The sequence below is a fragment of the Micropterus dolomieu genome, linkage group LG05 (genome assembly GCF_021292245.1).
Source record: "Micropterus dolomieu isolate WLL.071019.BEF.003 ecotype Adirondacks linkage group LG05, ASM2129224v1, whole genome shotgun sequence".
Taxonomy (NCBI): Eukaryota; Metazoa; Chordata; class Actinopteri; order Centrarchiformes; family Centrarchidae; genus Micropterus; species Micropterus dolomieu.
The window spans coordinates 30498681-30516202 of record NC_060154.1 but is presented as its reverse complement, the minus strand read 5'-3'; the positions used below and the strand labels follow the sequence as shown (position 1 = coordinate 30516202).

Below are 17522 nucleotides of genomic sequence, written 5' to 3'. Positions count from 1 at the left end.
GTAGTTATCCTCCAGCCTCTGTTATGGCTTTGTTATGTGGACAGAAATGTGCCCTTACCTTCCTGAGACAAATAGATGATGAATATTATTGGCAATAAAACGGTAACAGCAGGGAAGCTCAGATCAGCAGCAAAACTTCACATTTTACTGCCCTGGTGGAAAACATGTATTTATTTTTATTTTTACTGCTAATGGTGATATATAACAAGACCGTGTGCCTATCAAGTGACCAATAATGGTTACTTTCAGAATTTGCATTAAAAAAACTTAGATATTGCTTCACCACTATGCACACAAATGTGTAATTTGTACTTTCACATGCTAAATGCCCATTAAAAACGTTGCACCGTTTTACCACAAGCTGAAATTATGGCTGTCAGTACTACTTTTGATTTCTGTTGTTTTTTAAAAAATTAAAAAGGAATTTTTGTAAGATATGCAGATTGCTTATCTAACTAAGCAAAGCGAGAGGAGCCTTGATCCTCACCTGACAATGCCTTTGTAAACTTCATGTATTATGTGGTTTATAATGGACTGTGGTGCAGAAACAGTGAGCTTACATTGTCCTAATATCTGTCAGTGGTCATACTTGATGCACTAGATGTGAAAGTTTTTGAGATGTTCTTTATTTACTTTGGTATGTTAGTCCAGATGAACCAACACTCCAAAGTTGTGAAATACTGTATTACAGGAGTATAAGACATCATGTAGCACTTCATTTCTTGATGTGGCTGTTGTTTATTAATGAACAAGTAATAATATTTTTTAAAAACATATGGTTTTAATGGATAATTAAGTAAATATAATGTCTTAATATATCTATCTAAAGAAACCTGATTTCTTGACTGGCAACTCTCTGCTATCTCATAGATGACATCTTTGTCCTGTCTCAGGCACCGTAGCTATACTGCTCGCTAGGATAGGGGATGGGGGGTGCAATTCACAATCCTCACCAATAGATGTCACTAAAACTTACACAATGAACCTTTAAGAGAGAAGTAAAGTGGGCTTGACTGATACACGTTACAAAAATTGTAGGAACCTCATTACTGACGTTAGAAAGGTGTGGAGGGACGGAGTTCCATATGTTGTTCAATGATCCAATAACAACACATTCCTTTGAGGCATAAAAATATTATCATGGCCAACAGCCATCATGGACAGTGATGTAAAAATAAGGCCTGGTTGATGAGTAGTTGGGATTTCACCCTTACCCTAACATGCTCTACAGTATGTTGCTGAGTCATTAGCATAACTGTCACGTGATCACTCCAACCTCGTCATTTCATGCTTTATTTAAAACTGTGTCCATAAACCTTAACCTCAATTATGTATGTCTCCACATGCTGGGGTTTCATATGAGTAAATGAACCAAAGTGAGAGGAAACACTAAGCAACTGGAAACAACTGCATTAAGTCATGTGGATGAGGAAATGCCCTTGAATTCTAGTAAAGTCATTACAGTCCATGATGTTCTTTCTGTTTAATCTGCTACTTTGATGTTTTACTAAAGCATTGCCTAATGCTTGCACATTCACATCTTACTGTGAAGGACATTTGACTAATATCCACTCTGTAAGACCTTAGCCAAGATTTCTGCTGCTGGTCTCTTCTTTCAAAAGACAGAAACTTGATTGCAGGGCAAATCTTGTCTTTAACCCATAATGTTTACCATGAATGCAGCGTGCTTTCTTAGTAGATGATTGCTCGTTTGCACACCACTCACATATCTCCGCTCATGTCCTCCCCTCCCAGGCTTTTGCTTTGAATTGACTCACTGACATTGACTGTGTGGGTGTTTGTTTCGTCAGCAGGCTGGTAAAGGAGAGGGAACAGTGGAGGAATGCAAAAATAAAATTATTAGTGTGAGGGAAGGGGAGGTGGAGAATAGGAAGTGTGAGTAGATGAAATGGGTGGCAGGATGAAGCAGAAAAAAAGAAATAAATGTTGCGTGGGTATGAGACAAGTTGAGAGCGACATTAGAATGGACTTTCAGTTCTTGAATCCATTATATCTCAGCTGATTTACTGCTCAGGCAGGTTAGGCTAGGCATTGTATGTAGTTGCAAGAGGATATTTTAAGATATTTCAGTATCCAAGTGTGAGTTATCAACTTTTGTAGAACTTCATTGGTTTTTTATTGCTTCATCACTGTTAGGCTAATGAGTTTCCACCTGTTTGTTTGTTTGTGTCTTGCAGCCACCACCAAAATAAAATGGTCATGAGGGAAAAGCATTTCCCTTTTACTATTTAAGCACAAAAATGGGCCAAGAAATACCTTCTTTAAAATGGCATTAGATTATTATGCATTAGGTTATAGTCATATTATAAAAAACAGGTTGAATAGGGTTTTGGAGCTTGTCTAGTTTGATCAAAGGGTTACTTATCTTTAGAAAGTCTGGGAAAAGCAATGGCTGTTATATAGTCTGTGAATGGTAAATGCTTATATAGTGTCTTTCTAGTCTTTTTTGACCACTCAAAGTGATTTACACATCATGTTACATTTGTCCCAATTCATACGCTGATGGCAGCGGCTTCCATGCAAGGAATAAAAACCACAGATGACCCGCTCTACCCCCTGAGCCACAGCTGTCCCTGTATAATAAGAGTCATCTTGGGCATCTTATATTCAACAGAGCAGAATACAACCATGGATAATGTGACCTGCCACCATCTTGTCTGGAGATGGTTGTTTGATGTGACATATTTATGTCCATGTTTTTTGTACATGTGTTTCACATATGGATTGTCTTGTTAGAAACAAGATCTTAGTGCAGGTATTGCCCACATGTTTTGGCACAATCCACACAAACATACACAGAAAATGGCATTTATTTAGTAACATTATATTATGTTTACGCGGCTAGTCTAGTCTTGAGGGATACCGCGTCAAGCCGCACAAGAAATTTGCAGAATACTGAATACCGAACAGTTACATTCATATTTTTTTTAACATTGCATAAATTAAATAGTCAAAATGTGCTTTTTACTCAGTGTTTCCCACAGGATTTGGAGACTATGGTGGGTGGGTCCGATGACCAAGAGGGTCCGGGAAAGTAAATTACATGTTTCCATTTACTTTTAATGTACACATGTAATATGTTTTATACTTTCTGTGAATATAATCCAATTAATCTTATTTCCATATGCAAAATTCATCAAGTCTGACCCAATTTGATAAATAATGTTGTATGTGGTTCTCGTATCTCGTAACATGAAGATTTCAGAGCCTCTCTTCAGGTAGGACTCTCATAATGCAACACGTGTCTTTGTAAAGAGAGAAACTGACAGGATAAAGTCGCCAACCTGCCTATCAGCTCGCACAGGTCCGTTTCAGTTACCATAAAGGCTTGAATACGTGTGCACTCCAAAGTTAGGTGCGGCTAGCTTAATTGCCTTCTCAGAAACGAGTGACAGAAACACTCAAAGCGGGTCAAGCCATTTGTTGCCTTTTCTAAGACGTCAGCCACAGATGGAGTGGACTTCAGGAGAACAGTGTCTGCAAACAGATTTTTGCGTCTTACTCGAACACTTTAAAATGCTTCCACACTGCCGACCTGTCAATGTAATAGTTCTGTAAAATTTATTTGGTCTTTTGACTTATTAGGTCAAACACCGAAAGAGTTTTTTTTTTTGCTATTTATGGACGATTAATTTCAGTGGCCGAACGTTCGGTGCATCCCTAAAAACACCTGGTCTATACTCCTGATCATACAATTAAAACATACGAAAGAACAACTAAGTAGCCTACTTATTCACGGTAGCAGCACAAATATCAAGAGAATCAACAAAATCTGAGCAAGACAACAGGATGGGGCAATCACATTATAGAGCTGTGCCCAGTGGAATGCAGGCGTTAAAGTTGGACAGCAATGTAAGTATTGGTTCCGAGAGGTTTTGGAAAAATCTAATTGGTTTAAGTGAATGCCCTCAGTCAGCTGAGTAGGATGGGGAAAATCTAGAGAGAGAGAGAGAGAAGACGCAAACGAGTAGCATGAAGATAGTCTTTCTGACCGAACGTGACTGTAAAAGACAGAGAAAGAAAGCTAGTACTTTCATTTTTAAAACACTTTTCTTTTTACACTTAGTTCGATTCTGCTGGTGAGGGTGATTCTTATGAAATAATTCTGTCATATCTGAGTCCCCTGCCTAATGTTACTTCATCTGCTACAGGCAAATAGCCTAATGATCATCTAGAGGATTAATGCATAATGCACCCCCCCCCACACACACACACACACTCCCCTTTAGGATTGTATAATCTTCACTTTTAATGTTATAAAGTATAGTCTTTCCCAGACAGCTCATACACTATGTGTTCTTAGAAACATTCATTCTAAAAGGCTTACGAATCGACAAAATGCTATAATCATGAAATGCAGCTGGAATTACTTTTTATTTGGCAGCAAACAATTTCATAAAAATACAGTGTGTTTTGGGGAAATTGTTAAATGTGGTGAAAGAAAGTAAGAAATGCAGGATAATGACAATGGTTTAAGTGCTATTTCACATGTGTTAGCTTGAGACCAATAAAACAAAACGTAAAGGTTGACTGTTGGTATTAGATGGTACGGATGCGACTAGCGGTCTCCGTTACTACCATTTATGCTCATTTACGCTCATACATATGTATATCTGCCAGCAGAATTACATTACATTTTGATAATATTTTTATAATAAACCTAAAATGTGATATTAACCCCACCTCCTCTTAAATAAAATGAAAGAAGAGGTTAGAGGAAAAATACAAGTCAGAATTGCATTGGGTCAGATTGCATGATTTTCTTTAAAATGTTATGTATACGAGGAGGGAGGCCCATAGGAATATAAAATTGGTCTGTGGTGTCTGCGATTAAAAAACAGGCCATAGTATTGCATATTTTTTAGGCAGCATGCATGCAAATGCAGAAGGTCCAGATTTAACTTTAAGAGAATTAATCTGTTTTGTGTTCAGAGCACGGTATCTGTGCATATCCAAATAATATATCCGAATATGTTTACATTCATGTTACATAGATGAGAGTGTCAGAGAGTGAAACACTTGATCAGTTTCAGGTCAGTCCTGATGCCTAAGAGTGGGAGGAACAGTACACAGAATAGAAGATAGAGATGATTTGACAAACAAAGCGACTGTAAAAGACAGAGAAGGAAAGTCCATGGTGCATCTATGGCGCTATTTGCCAGGTTTAACTCCATAGATACACCATGTGAGGAAATCACTGCTCATGTACCTAGTGTTGTAGTACTCGAGACCGGTCTTGGTCTTAAGACCACTTGTTAATGGTCTTGGTCTCGACTGCATTTCTACTCGGTCTTTTCTCGGTCTCGGACATTGAGGACTCCGGATTTTATTTCAAGACCAGTCAAGACCACAACTTTGGGAATATCAATAAATTGCTTTAGCATTGTCTGATTTATTTCTTAACATCCTAACTTTGATTGGAAGTAAAACCTATTGCTTCAAATGCAACCAATAACCCTAATTAACGTCTGTCCCCCCTCCCTGCGATGCGGTGTTTTAATGGGAAAGTGGATCTTTCAGATCACTTTGAGAAGTACCTATGATCTTGTTTCACATTTTATAGCGTGCCATGCAATGCAGGAAACTGGTATTAGTCTTGACTCGGTCTCGCCCTCCCTCGGTCTTGGTCTCGACTGCTCTCAGCCCCTAAAAGTCTTGGTCTTGTCTCGGTCTCGATAAACTCCGGTCTTGGACTTGACTTGGTCTCGGTTTGGGCGCTCTTGACTACAACACTACATTTACCTTTCTTAAAATCTTATAGCTACTATAGTGTGTTTTAAGATGTGAGCCCCATCATCACACTTCCAAACAAACACCTTCCTGTGAATATTCACTGCTCACAGTCTCTGTTAATTTCTCTCATCAGAGGGCTGCTGAAGTGCATTAGACTCCCAGTTTTGCCTTGGGGAATGGATTCTGTATTTATAGTTTACAGCCTGTAAGGATTTTTATCCAAGGTCAGTAGTAGATTACCTATTTGGTTCACTGAGCCGTGTGCTCCGTTAGATCCCCCTTTTTAATGTGCGTTTGTGATTGATTAAGCCGCTGTGTTTCTATGCCGGTGCAGACCTTGACTGAAGCACCCAGAGAGCAATATGTATGTATGTGCGATCGATGCATGGACTCTCCTCGCAATAATTACCTCATTGAGGAGAGGAGGAAAGCCTGAGGGTTGAGTGTGTGTGTGTGTGTGTGTTTGTATGTGTGTGTGTGGGGGGGATTATCCTTGCTTCCTAGCTGGTGTTTTGAGTCATGGATTGTTGCAGAGCAGCGTCAGAGAGCGTGATCAGTCTCCAATCAATGATGATGGTGGAGAGAGGAAGGTGTGAAGATTTGAGTGAGAGACAGAGAGACTGAAAATCAAAATGTTTTGCTCATAGACAGGACCAGTCATTACATGTCCTGCTTCTGACTCTTTTAGGCATGAAGGAGACATTCAGTTTTATACAACTTGGGTGTTTTTGTAGCTATTACTCCTAGTCTTGATAATAAGTGGTGGAAAAGGCCACGTTTAACTCAGGGGACCAAACTTGGGGAGGAGGAGGGGGAATTAGAGTCACAGATTTTTTTTTTTACAAGCAAATTGTTATTGATTCTACTCGTTATCATGACAGCTGCACTGATCATTTTCTGGACGACAGATTTGATGACGCTGCTTATTCATCTCCTAAAACATGTTCATCTACTATTCTCTGCTCTGATGCTCCCTCCTCTCCTCTCCTGTCCAACAACAACAAGAAACACATGAATCGTCAAATCAAGATTAATGTTACATTAGACTAGATTTGTCAAAGACGCAACCAATGTTTGAGGAAATGAGAAAGAGAAAAAACAGTGTTTAGGGATGGACATTGTTTGGATTTTGTCGATACTACTCTTATGGGTTTTTTTTTTAACAATGCACATTGATTTTTTTTTATTACTTAAAGTGTTTTTTGTAATGATGTTCCTGTGTTTGCAGATCGTAGAAATTGCTAAGAGTACAATTTGATTCTTACTGATAGATATATGGCCCAAACTGACACCTGTACAGGCAAATGCAATCCATTACAAATGTTCTGCCATACAATTTTTACAATTTAGTGTTGAGGTCAGAGTTAGTGGGGTTGTTGTACTAGACTAATTGATATTGATATATTCTAAAATTTCTGCCATTTGAAGTGGAAATGACAACATTTTTTATAATTCTCAATATAATATGTATAACATTATGGAAGGACTGTTATACTGAATTGTATTAGATGACATAGGTGTACCAAACATACCATAATGAAATGAGAAAATGGTAGGAACAGCTGGTAGCCTCTATGTCACGCCAGTCAATACCACATTCTATTAAAATGTGTTACCTCCTCGTTTCCCCCATCTTCCTGAAAACTGCAAAGATTAATTTAATGTGGGCTTTTCACTCCTTCTATTAGACGCAAGAAGCTGGTGTTGACAATACAGAAGTTTCTTCCTGTTTAATACCATAAATCAATTAAGCAGATTTCCCTCCAAATTTGACCTCTCTGAATGTACAAAGCCGTGCAGAGGCCAGACTTTAATGGTCTTGTTTTTTGTTGCCGTTGTTGCTTTTAGTAATATGATTGTTAACGCTTATTCTTAGAAGGAATATTTTGAAAAAATAATCTTAACACAGTCCACTTTTTCTTCAGCAATAGCCTAAATGAACACCAGAAACAGATGGTGTGACCGAAACAGCTCACAGCGTCAACTGGGAATGGGAAAGAAAGGCCAGCGAAAGATCAAAGAGTACGTTCACATCTGATGCCAGAGAGATTTTTGAACAACCATCTCCCCTCCCTGTTCGACCACCTGTTACCACTTGACCAAAGTTCCAAATAGGTATCATGATGACGCTCGAGAAAATGTCATCACAATCAGACGCAGTTGAAGTGGACCTGGTGTTACCATTGCCTTATCAAACGACCTGCGGTAATGTTTTGACTAAAGTCGTAGACGTCAGACTTCGCATGTAACGACGGGGGAGAAAGAGGGTGGATGGGGGAAGCCGTTCATGGAGCATAAAAGAGAAAGAGAGGGACAGAGCCAGAACAGAAGTGTAGGAAAGAGCAGAACACGTTAGCATGTAAGCTAAAAATAAAGATGCAGAGATGTGAGAGACACACATGGTGAGATGAAAATGATGAGAAGTTCTTAATCACTAATCATGGCTTATGCCAGCTGAGACCTCACCGGAGGCGGTGCTCGTGCTGCTCTCTCACACACACACACACACACACACACACATATGCTCCCAGTGACAGGTAGGGGAGTGCAGGTCAGTGTCTGGGCCTCCTTGTCACTAGGCAGTTTAGAATTGACACCTGATTGCTGTGTGGTGTCTCTCTCTCTCTGTATGTGTGTATTGATGAGTGCATGAGCGTGTGTGTGTGTGTGTGATAGGAGCTATCACACAGCTGTCTTGCCTCCTCTGATCCCCACTAACCCCTCAGTCAAACAACATGCCACTGTAATAGCGGCACATGTGCAGTCCAGACAGTGGCCACATCAATCACATCCTCTTTGATTCTTTTGTTCTCACAAGTTTTCAAGTTGCTCATAACTCATTCCAACCTCAAACTATTTCTTCTTTTTTTAACATCTCTTTGTGTTCTGGTTTTCTTTGTAGGTAATTTATTTTACAAGGACAGTGGTTTAAATATGCATTCTATGGTATACAGTCAGTTTTGTGTGTGTTTTGGATAAAAGTAAGATAAAATTATTAATTGTTTGCCACAATAATGACTTCTGCTCGATACTGACCTGTGAGATTTTTTTACCCCAACCACTGGAAGTTGGTTTTGGCTCCATGTGTTACTCTCTATACTGTTAGCAAGCAGAGCCATGTCCCCTCAAACTCACCCACTGCACACTGCATTTCAAATGCAGTATACGTAGGAAGGGGGAACAGGCTGGAAGGTAGTGTTGAAATACTCTTCAAATGTGGAGAGACTGAGATAGGAGTCAAAATAAGTTGGGAAGAAATGTACGTACATTATACATAATAACATTCTATCAGGCTATAAATTCCTTTTGAGTTGTTTTCAGTAAAGACAATAAGATCCTATTCTCAGAAGCAAGGGATGCTGCAAGGTCAAAGAGCAAAGTAAAAGAGATCTAGCATTTAGACATTGCCAGAGTATTACAATGTCTTTGTCACTTTGGCTGTCTGAGTTCCAGAGACTTATAGATTAAATGTCAAGGAGCATTGGGGTTGTTGTGAAGGCTCATGGTACACCCCTCATGCTCCTGGTAATATACAAACATTCCCCTTTGACAGGAAATGTTATATCAGAATGATGTTATAGTGAGAAACCTTTCTTTTATTAAACACAATACATTGATATTTTATAATAAGAAAAGTTTATTGTAAAAACGTAATAATATAAATACAAAGAAAATGCAAAGATTTTTTTTTTTTTATAACAAGGCTCTAGCCTTTTTCCCCCTTTTGTCATGGTTGAAGCAATATCCTGCTAGAATTGACCAATTAGTTTACCAACTGCAGACCGGTGACAAAAAAACAACATGAAGGGCCCAATTTAAACGATCTATAGCACATGGTCTGAAGTGCACAAGTGCATTTAGGGCGTGTCTGACTCCTCTTTTGCTTGTGAAACTGGGCTCAAAGTAATCGCATCTCACGTCCAGGCGCTCTCTCCCTCTTCACCTCTGCAGTTCTCATGCATTAGTTCCAGCTGCTTTGACGTACAGTATGTTGGTGTTCAAGTTTGCCCTGAGGTGTGAAACATTTTCAAAGTGCTGTAAATTGCTGTTAATAACTATTAGATATAAGTTGTCCAGAATTAAAAAAAAAGTATTGCGCACCATTTAATGTAATGTGATTTAATAGACTGACCTTTCTCAGCACATCCACCTGTGACTTACTACCAGCGTCCCTGCCTGCCTGTGTTAAGCAGAGTGTACGCTAGTTTGGAACCCACCTATGCTGGTACATATTACAGTCTGAACAAAGCACGCTTTAAATAGCAGGAAAAAACGCTTCCTTTGACATCAGTCTTTGGTTGGTCAATGGCGCAATCGCTTGAGTTGTCTGGAGTCAGGTCGCCATGAACACCACTCCTCCACAAGATATTCCTTCATTTATATATACAACCTTTATTTATTCAGGTCATCTCATTGAGATCAAGCAGAGAGACCTGAGCACAGCAGATAGCCAGACATAAAAAAAGAACATATAGCGCCAGAGACAGTCCCAGACATCACTAAATAGATCATTCGGTTTAATGCAGATGGTGATGGAGGGCATAGGTGTTCAACTGGGTTGAGATCTGGTGACTGTAAAGGCAGTAGCATTATATTCACATCATTTTCAAACTCCCCAAAGCATTCAGTGAGCCCTGGTGCACGGAAGCATCTGCATCTTATTTAGGTTTTTCCTTTAATTTGTCCCCCGTCTGCAGGTCAGCGACTTCTATTCCCATTAGTGTTAATACGACTAACTTTTATAGTAAAGATTGTTTAAAAGTTGTAGTAAATACAAAGACTTGCCATATAACCCGTGCTTTAATAGATGCACTATTAGACTGAAATATTCTATTTAATGTAATACTGCATCATTTTGTGCACGTTTACTCCAAAGTGTCATCGTGAAAATCAGATCCTTCTGTCACCTAACAGTATGTTAAAAGGCTAACACGAATCAACCACAACCTATGTATTGCTTTGACAGTGAGCTCTCTATGAAGAATTCTATAAACAGGTAACACATCCCTAGACAGCGGATGCTCTGTGTTTCTCAGACGTTTCACATTTTGAAAGAAGCGATTCCTCTGTCTTGGTGCTTATTCAGCACAGAAAGTACAAGTCAGCTCTTGCTTATCAAATTGCTTGTCACAGTCACAAAAGAGAGCAGGGAGACTGCTGTAGGACAAAATGATATGTAGGGAGCAAGCTTCCTCTTTAAAGTCACAGGAGAGAAATGGTTGGCCTTAAAATAAACCACCAGGACGTTGGATGATGGAGGAATTATTGCTCATCAACATGAGCTACTAACTAAAAGTGTCTTGAACCTTTAAAGTGATTCATCTCTCATTCTCTGCTCCATAAACAGATATTTTCAAACCAGCACATTGGAGCTTTTCTCCATTTATTTATTTTTTCAACATTAAGATCATCCTCTGAGTGTGCCTTTTAACCTTTGTCATACTGAATGTGACTGCAGTTTTAGAAAGTCTATTGGATTTGAAGTCGATTTGCATAAAATTGCTAGACATTTGGTGCTGTGGCTAATGATGGTAGGTAGAAAGGATTGGACTGGTCTTTTCCTCATCGGTATATGGCTATTTTAAGCATCACATGTTGTGAATGTCATTGCTTTGTGTGTGTGTGTGTGTGTGTGTGTGTGTGTGAAAGTTGAAACACAGACAGTACGTTTTTCTGTGTGTCATGCACCCTGCTAGCAGACATAACTTTACTTCGTGCCTGCATGTATTCAGATATGCTATGTGAAATCTGTGCGGATCTCCTTGCGTGTTCTATGTTTGCGTGTAAATGTGTGTTTGTATGTTACTTTTGTTTAAGATAGCATGTGGTTATGTTTATGTATGTGCAAAAACTTGTGTTAAAATTATTTATTTGTTGGTTAATTAATACAGAAGCAGCTGACCACTTCCCCTGTCCAACTATTCTACCACGCACTTGAATATTATTAGTTTATGTGGAAGTAGTTTGACTTTTTGGCAAAAGCTCTCGTGTTTAATAATTAACATGTTATATATTGGCCCAACGATTTCCCTGAGTCTAGTCATCAGCAAGCGGTTTTCTCATGTCAATTCAATTCAATTTAGCTTTATTGGCATGAATGTAAAACAACAATTTCGCCAAAGCCTCAGAAGAACAGTTCATTAAAAAAATGTCATTAAATAAAGTAAATAAAACAGTAAAAGTGTATTTGTGTGTGTTAAAAAAATAAAGTAATAATAAAGATATAAATATAATAAAATATAAAAATAAAGTAAATAAAAAATCTGTATCAAATGTGAAATTAAACAAATAACAAATAAAGGAACAGTTACTAAAATAACAAACAATATTAATGTATTTATCTGTCTAGTCTGAGTTTCCACTCTCTGTGTTAAGCTAAGCTTACCGGCTGTAGCCTTTTGTTTACCGTACTCACATGGAAGTGGTATCGACCTTCTCGTTTAACTCTAATCAAGAAGACGGATATATATAATCTGTTCCTTCTCCTTATTGACAGTGGTCAGTGAAAGTATTGAAAAAAGGTTTATAGTGTACTATATGGATTATTATCAAAATTAAACTTCTTTCATAAATGTGGACAAGGCTTTAACCGTGAATTCCCAGTCTGTGTGATTCTGTAGTTCATACTGGCAAAATCAAAAGTAAAAAAAACAAAATTCAATGTGCCTGTTCTCTCGTATCTGCCGTTCTCATCTCTATCTCTTTCTGATATTAACATTTTCTGATGTAAGCTATGCTTCACGACGCCCCAGCAGTCAGATCTGTGCTTGACATTGGATGCGTGTGTTTGTGTGTGTGTGTGTGTGTGTGTGTGTTTAGGCCCACACACAGTTAACGCACTCTGACAATACAACAGGGGGAGTTTGTCACATGCTTCTGTTGAGTGCTCTTAAACATGTTGCTTCTTTTACAGCCTCTGCCTTTTTCTCTGCTACAGTGATCATTTCCAAATGTTAACATAATGTCTCTGATATGTATAATTGATGCTACTGTATACACTGTTTCAAAGAGGTTTATGTATTTTGATCCTAAGAGGTTTATCCTCAGTTAAGTCTTCATTTTCAACAGAGAACTAATATTTTTTGCACATCTTTTTTTTTAAAGATTCCGTCTTTTCTTGCTCCTTACGTTTTTAAATGAACTCATATACAGAAAATCCCGACTGTAAACATTGTAAGTGGGCATTGTGGTAATGTTTACCCAGTCTCCTTGTCAGTGTGAAGATTTTTCCAAAACCAAGGGGCTATAGAAACCTTAATTACTGACATTCTTATCTTTTGAGAGCATCTTTTGAAAGCTGTGTGTGTTCTTGATCACCCTGTTTTCCTCCATCTTCTCCTTCTTGGTCCTATAGGTCCCCTTACAAAGAAACACACTGATGATTTAGGTGATAGTGACCGCACGGACGACGAAGGTATTTTTTCCCCCTGATGCCAAACTGATTTGCATGACAAGGGAAACCAAACTTACCCTATCTCCTCCAATTTTTATCTTCTTTGATTTTCTTACATTTCTTGTCCTTTTTTTGAAAGTGATGGACATTTTCTTTTTGCTCTTTACTCGTAAACTCTCTTTTTGGGCTGGATGTGTTTTGTCCTTTTCAGCTTGATGTCTAAAGTTTACATGTCTACCGCCATTCTTTGATATTAATACTGTAACATAGATTTTCTGCTTGGATTTGCTGTTTCTTTTACCTTTTCTTTCCTTTTTCTATGTTGCATCCCACCAGCAGATCAAGTAACTATTAACCCTTCAGCCAGCTGTTAACACATTTTTGCATGTTTTTATTTTAATTCGTCTCGTTTATAAAATCAGATCATGTTTAAAAGATCAGCTACTGGCTAACTGGCTTTCACCTATACTAACACTCAAACCTGTTCACATTTTGGGCGTCAAACCAAGAACCTTAGTACATTCTGAGTCTGAAACATGAAAATACTGGGCAAAATCAGTGTAAGCAACTCTCTTGCTGCAGAGACGTGTGGGTTGTTATCTCTCCTGGCATGGTTTCCTCTCCTACAGGGCAAAGTCGGAGCTCATTTACTGCACACCAGTATGTGAAGTTAACTTTCTGGTCAGCCACCCGCAGAGGCTGTTAGATTCAGAACCTAAGTCCCAAGATGCCAAATTAGTGGTTTTGTAGCTACGTAAAATGTGGATTGGTTAGCATTTGGGTGGAGCTGATTTCAAACGGCATCACGGCCATTATGGTTTTAAATGATCGTCAGAGCTCCCCGTTTTAATGCTTTTCAGAAAACACACAATCAAATCAGCAGATAAATACTCTGTTTAAATGACAATGTAATTGCAATGGCCCATTCATTTGGCTTTTGTCAATACCGAGCTTTTCAAATTTTGAGGACTGCATACACAGCCGATTGTAATTTACATTCTGTGAGCATCTCTAAGAGACAGAGCTGCAGAAATAATAATCTTTCTGTGAGCACTGACTGAAGCCAAGAGGGAAGAGAGGCCAGAGCTCATATTATCATGTGTGATCATGGTAAGACAGATGCTCTTGTAAGTTCTGAAGATACATACAAGCCTATAGCTATGTTGGTGATGTATTCAATTATCCCCTTCCAACAACCTAATTCTCAAAGCTGTAAATAAGTATTAACAGGGTTCTATCATATCAATTACATAAGTAAAAATATAAATACCACCATGTTAAATCTACAAGTAAAATTGTACTTAAGAAGTAAAAGTACAAACATATGATCAGTAAAATGCACTTAAAGTAGCCAAAGTAAAAGTATTCATTATGCAGAAAGCCCGGTTGCTGTATTCCTTTCCTTTAGATGAATATTGACCTTGAAGGTTAATTTCTGGCTTTGGAAATAGTAGAGGGTTTTTTTCTGGAGCTTTCAGCCACATCTTGTGGCTTTCATTAGCAGATGAAATTTGCTCAGTTGTCAACTAACAGCTGGAGGCCACAGTCTGTGGCTGAAAACTGAAGCACTGAAGATTTCTTTTCCTGAAATTATATGAATCCTTTTTATTATCACTATTATCACAAGCACTAACATGCATTGAAACAGTGTACCTGCTTAGGGTAGAATATATTTAACTACTTTATATATTATTGGTTCATTTAATATATTACAGTATATTAAATTGAATAAGCTGATTATATGTTCTACATGCATGCCTGTAAACCCTTGATACAGAGGTAAAATGCCATAAATTGGCAATAACATTTCCTACATACTGGTGTTGCTTTTACTGCATTTATGCTATATGAGTATTGGGCTTATACTGATGAAAAGGAATACTACAGGGATTCAGTGGATACCCGACAAAGACTATAGGATTGAAACATTGCAATAGCTCCTCTTGATTTTTAAATTAAGTGTTGTTTGAAAGCCAAGAAAGTGTGCTGGAAATCCATTAATCTCGGTAATACAAAAAGATAAACCTTTGCTTAGTTGCAATAAACAAGCACCCCACTGAAAAGTCATATTAGGAATAAAATGTCCTTGATAAAAACCCTGAGATAGAGTCATATCCCCACAAGGCTGCTGCAGTGCAACTTTAATGACAGGCAGAAAGTCTTAATAAGGCACCTCTACTGTATAATGTGACGAAGTAAACAGCAATTACATCCAAATAGGACTCACAACCATCCGGATCCCTTTGATCTGTGCCATCAGTCAGCTTTCACTGAGCGCTTACACACACACACACACACACACACACACACACACACACACCAATAAGATTAGAGAGCATCACACTGCTCACACGGATCTATTCAATGAAATCCCAACAGACTTCAAGTATAATCTCGATAAAGGATGCAGGGCAGACAATGTATCCAGTTTAATATAGACGAAAATATGCTCCAGAACACACACACGCAGTCACACACTCTGTTGCCCTATCCGGGGCCGACTCTGAACAGCTCGGATCCCCCCTCCAGCGATTCTTGATGGTCTTACCCTTTGACCGCTTGTCGCCTTATAGATGCAAACTCAATGAGGACATCCCCTAAACTCCCGACCCTTCCCACTCAGCAAATCTTGGATTTTACAATCTCTTTATATTTAGTAACGCTGGTGTTTGTAATCCCTTTATGCTGGGAATAGAGATGTAAACAGGAAAGCCCCTGAGAGCTGAGGATTTGTTAGAAGCTCCTTTTTTTTCACGGCGGATATTGCTGGAGTGGTTAAGAATGGGCATACAGAAGTGGAGACGGCTTGTATGGGGCCCATGTGGTCTGGTACTGTATTTTTAAGTCTGATTTGCTAAATTTAGGGCTTCCCTAGTTGTAAGCCTTACTTGGATTATGACCATAGTCCTAATACAGGCAAGTCCCGCCACTCATCAGCAAACAGAAAATGCCTCCGGATAGTTATTTTGCACTAACAAGATCATGCCCCTATCTAAATGGAGTGGGGAGAGAGCCATAACTGGACATAAAAACTCCATGTAGAGTAATCTGCCACCAAATCTGATAAAAAATAAAACGTTGCAAAAGTTTGATGACTTCTACTACGCAAGCGCAAGGTTTCGGGACATCCTACTTTGCAACGGCTCCATCCAGAGTGCCGGTGACTCGCCAAATAGAGTCTTGTGTAGAAACGGGGTGAAGGTGTTTCGCCGATGTTACCGTCAATAGCTCCGTGTCAAAGCCTCGATTTCTCCCAGTTTTGTTGGGGGGCTTTCCACAAGTGGCGTGTCTCTTTCCCTTAAATCATCTAGTTTATGACCTGAACACTACAGTATGTAGTTAAAACTGGTAATTATGGTAACTCCATGAACATGAACTCTGCCTTAGAAAGGACAGTAATTACACTCCAATTTGCAAAAGGTCACTTATCAAAATAAAATAAAAATAGAATGAATGGAAATGAATGACCAATCTTGTCAATCATTTTTCTCATGAGGACAGTCACAAGTCATTGTTTTTGTTATCAAGAGCAGCATCACAGCTCACAAATACATTTACGTTATGATGGAATGCAATGCAGTAAAAGCAAACATGCAAAAATATGTATTCATTCAACCAAAATTTCAGTTCCTAAAATATCAACTCCTACATGACAGAAGTAAATATTACATCAAATCTGCATGTCACTACATATTCTCATATTCATACATTCTTACACATGCTAGTGGATATGTACTCTAATGAGTTACACTGGAGCATTTTCTCTAGAAGCGCTTGAATTCACCACTGGTCTTCATTTGGTTTCCTGTTGGTTTTTGCCGAGTGTCCCCATGGCTTTGCTCCCTGCAGCAAAAGTCTGAAGCCAGGATAAAGAACACCTCTGCTCCTTGTGTCTGGTGTTGGTTTGATAAGTCCGCTACACCGGCGGAGGGAGAGGAAACTGAAGTTGTTGCAACAGCCCGGGGGCATCTCCAAGGGTTTGCTCAGAGAAATCTAAAGTACCTGGATCTCTTTGATCATAACCTCTTCCTCGAGGAAGCAATGATCTACTCCATGTTGGCACGGTACCTATCCTCTGACAAACTCTTCCTTGCGACGGTCATCCCTGGGAAGATTGAATGGTGAAATCACTATAAGATTGCATCTCATTTATTTCTTCTCAAAGCAAGCTTTCATCTCACTGTGAAAAAGGACAGTTGGATGTTTTCGCATGTTACCAAACACCTTTATTTTTAAACTGAAATCAGTTAAAGTTTCTTATATATATTACAAATAATCATGGGAATAGTAGATGTTCCCCAAATATACTACTTCAAGCAAGAGGTTGATGGAAAGTAATAAAATTTGCAATCAGCTGAATGCTGATTAATTCATA

At 38.7% G+C, this 17522-nt stretch overlaps 1 protein-coding gene across 1 annotated transcript in view; it reads left to right on the top strand.

Moving 5' to 3' along the window:
* nlgn1 (neuroligin 1) overlaps positions 1-17522 on the top strand; it is a 342294-nt gene that overhangs the window by 134520 nt on the left and 190252 nt on the right. The window contains exon 3 of the mRNA XM_046048614.1: positions 13109-13168. Coding sequence (XP_045904570.1) covers positions 13109-13168 — 60 coding nt within the window. The remainder of the gene's footprint in view (positions 1-13108; positions 13169-17522) is intronic.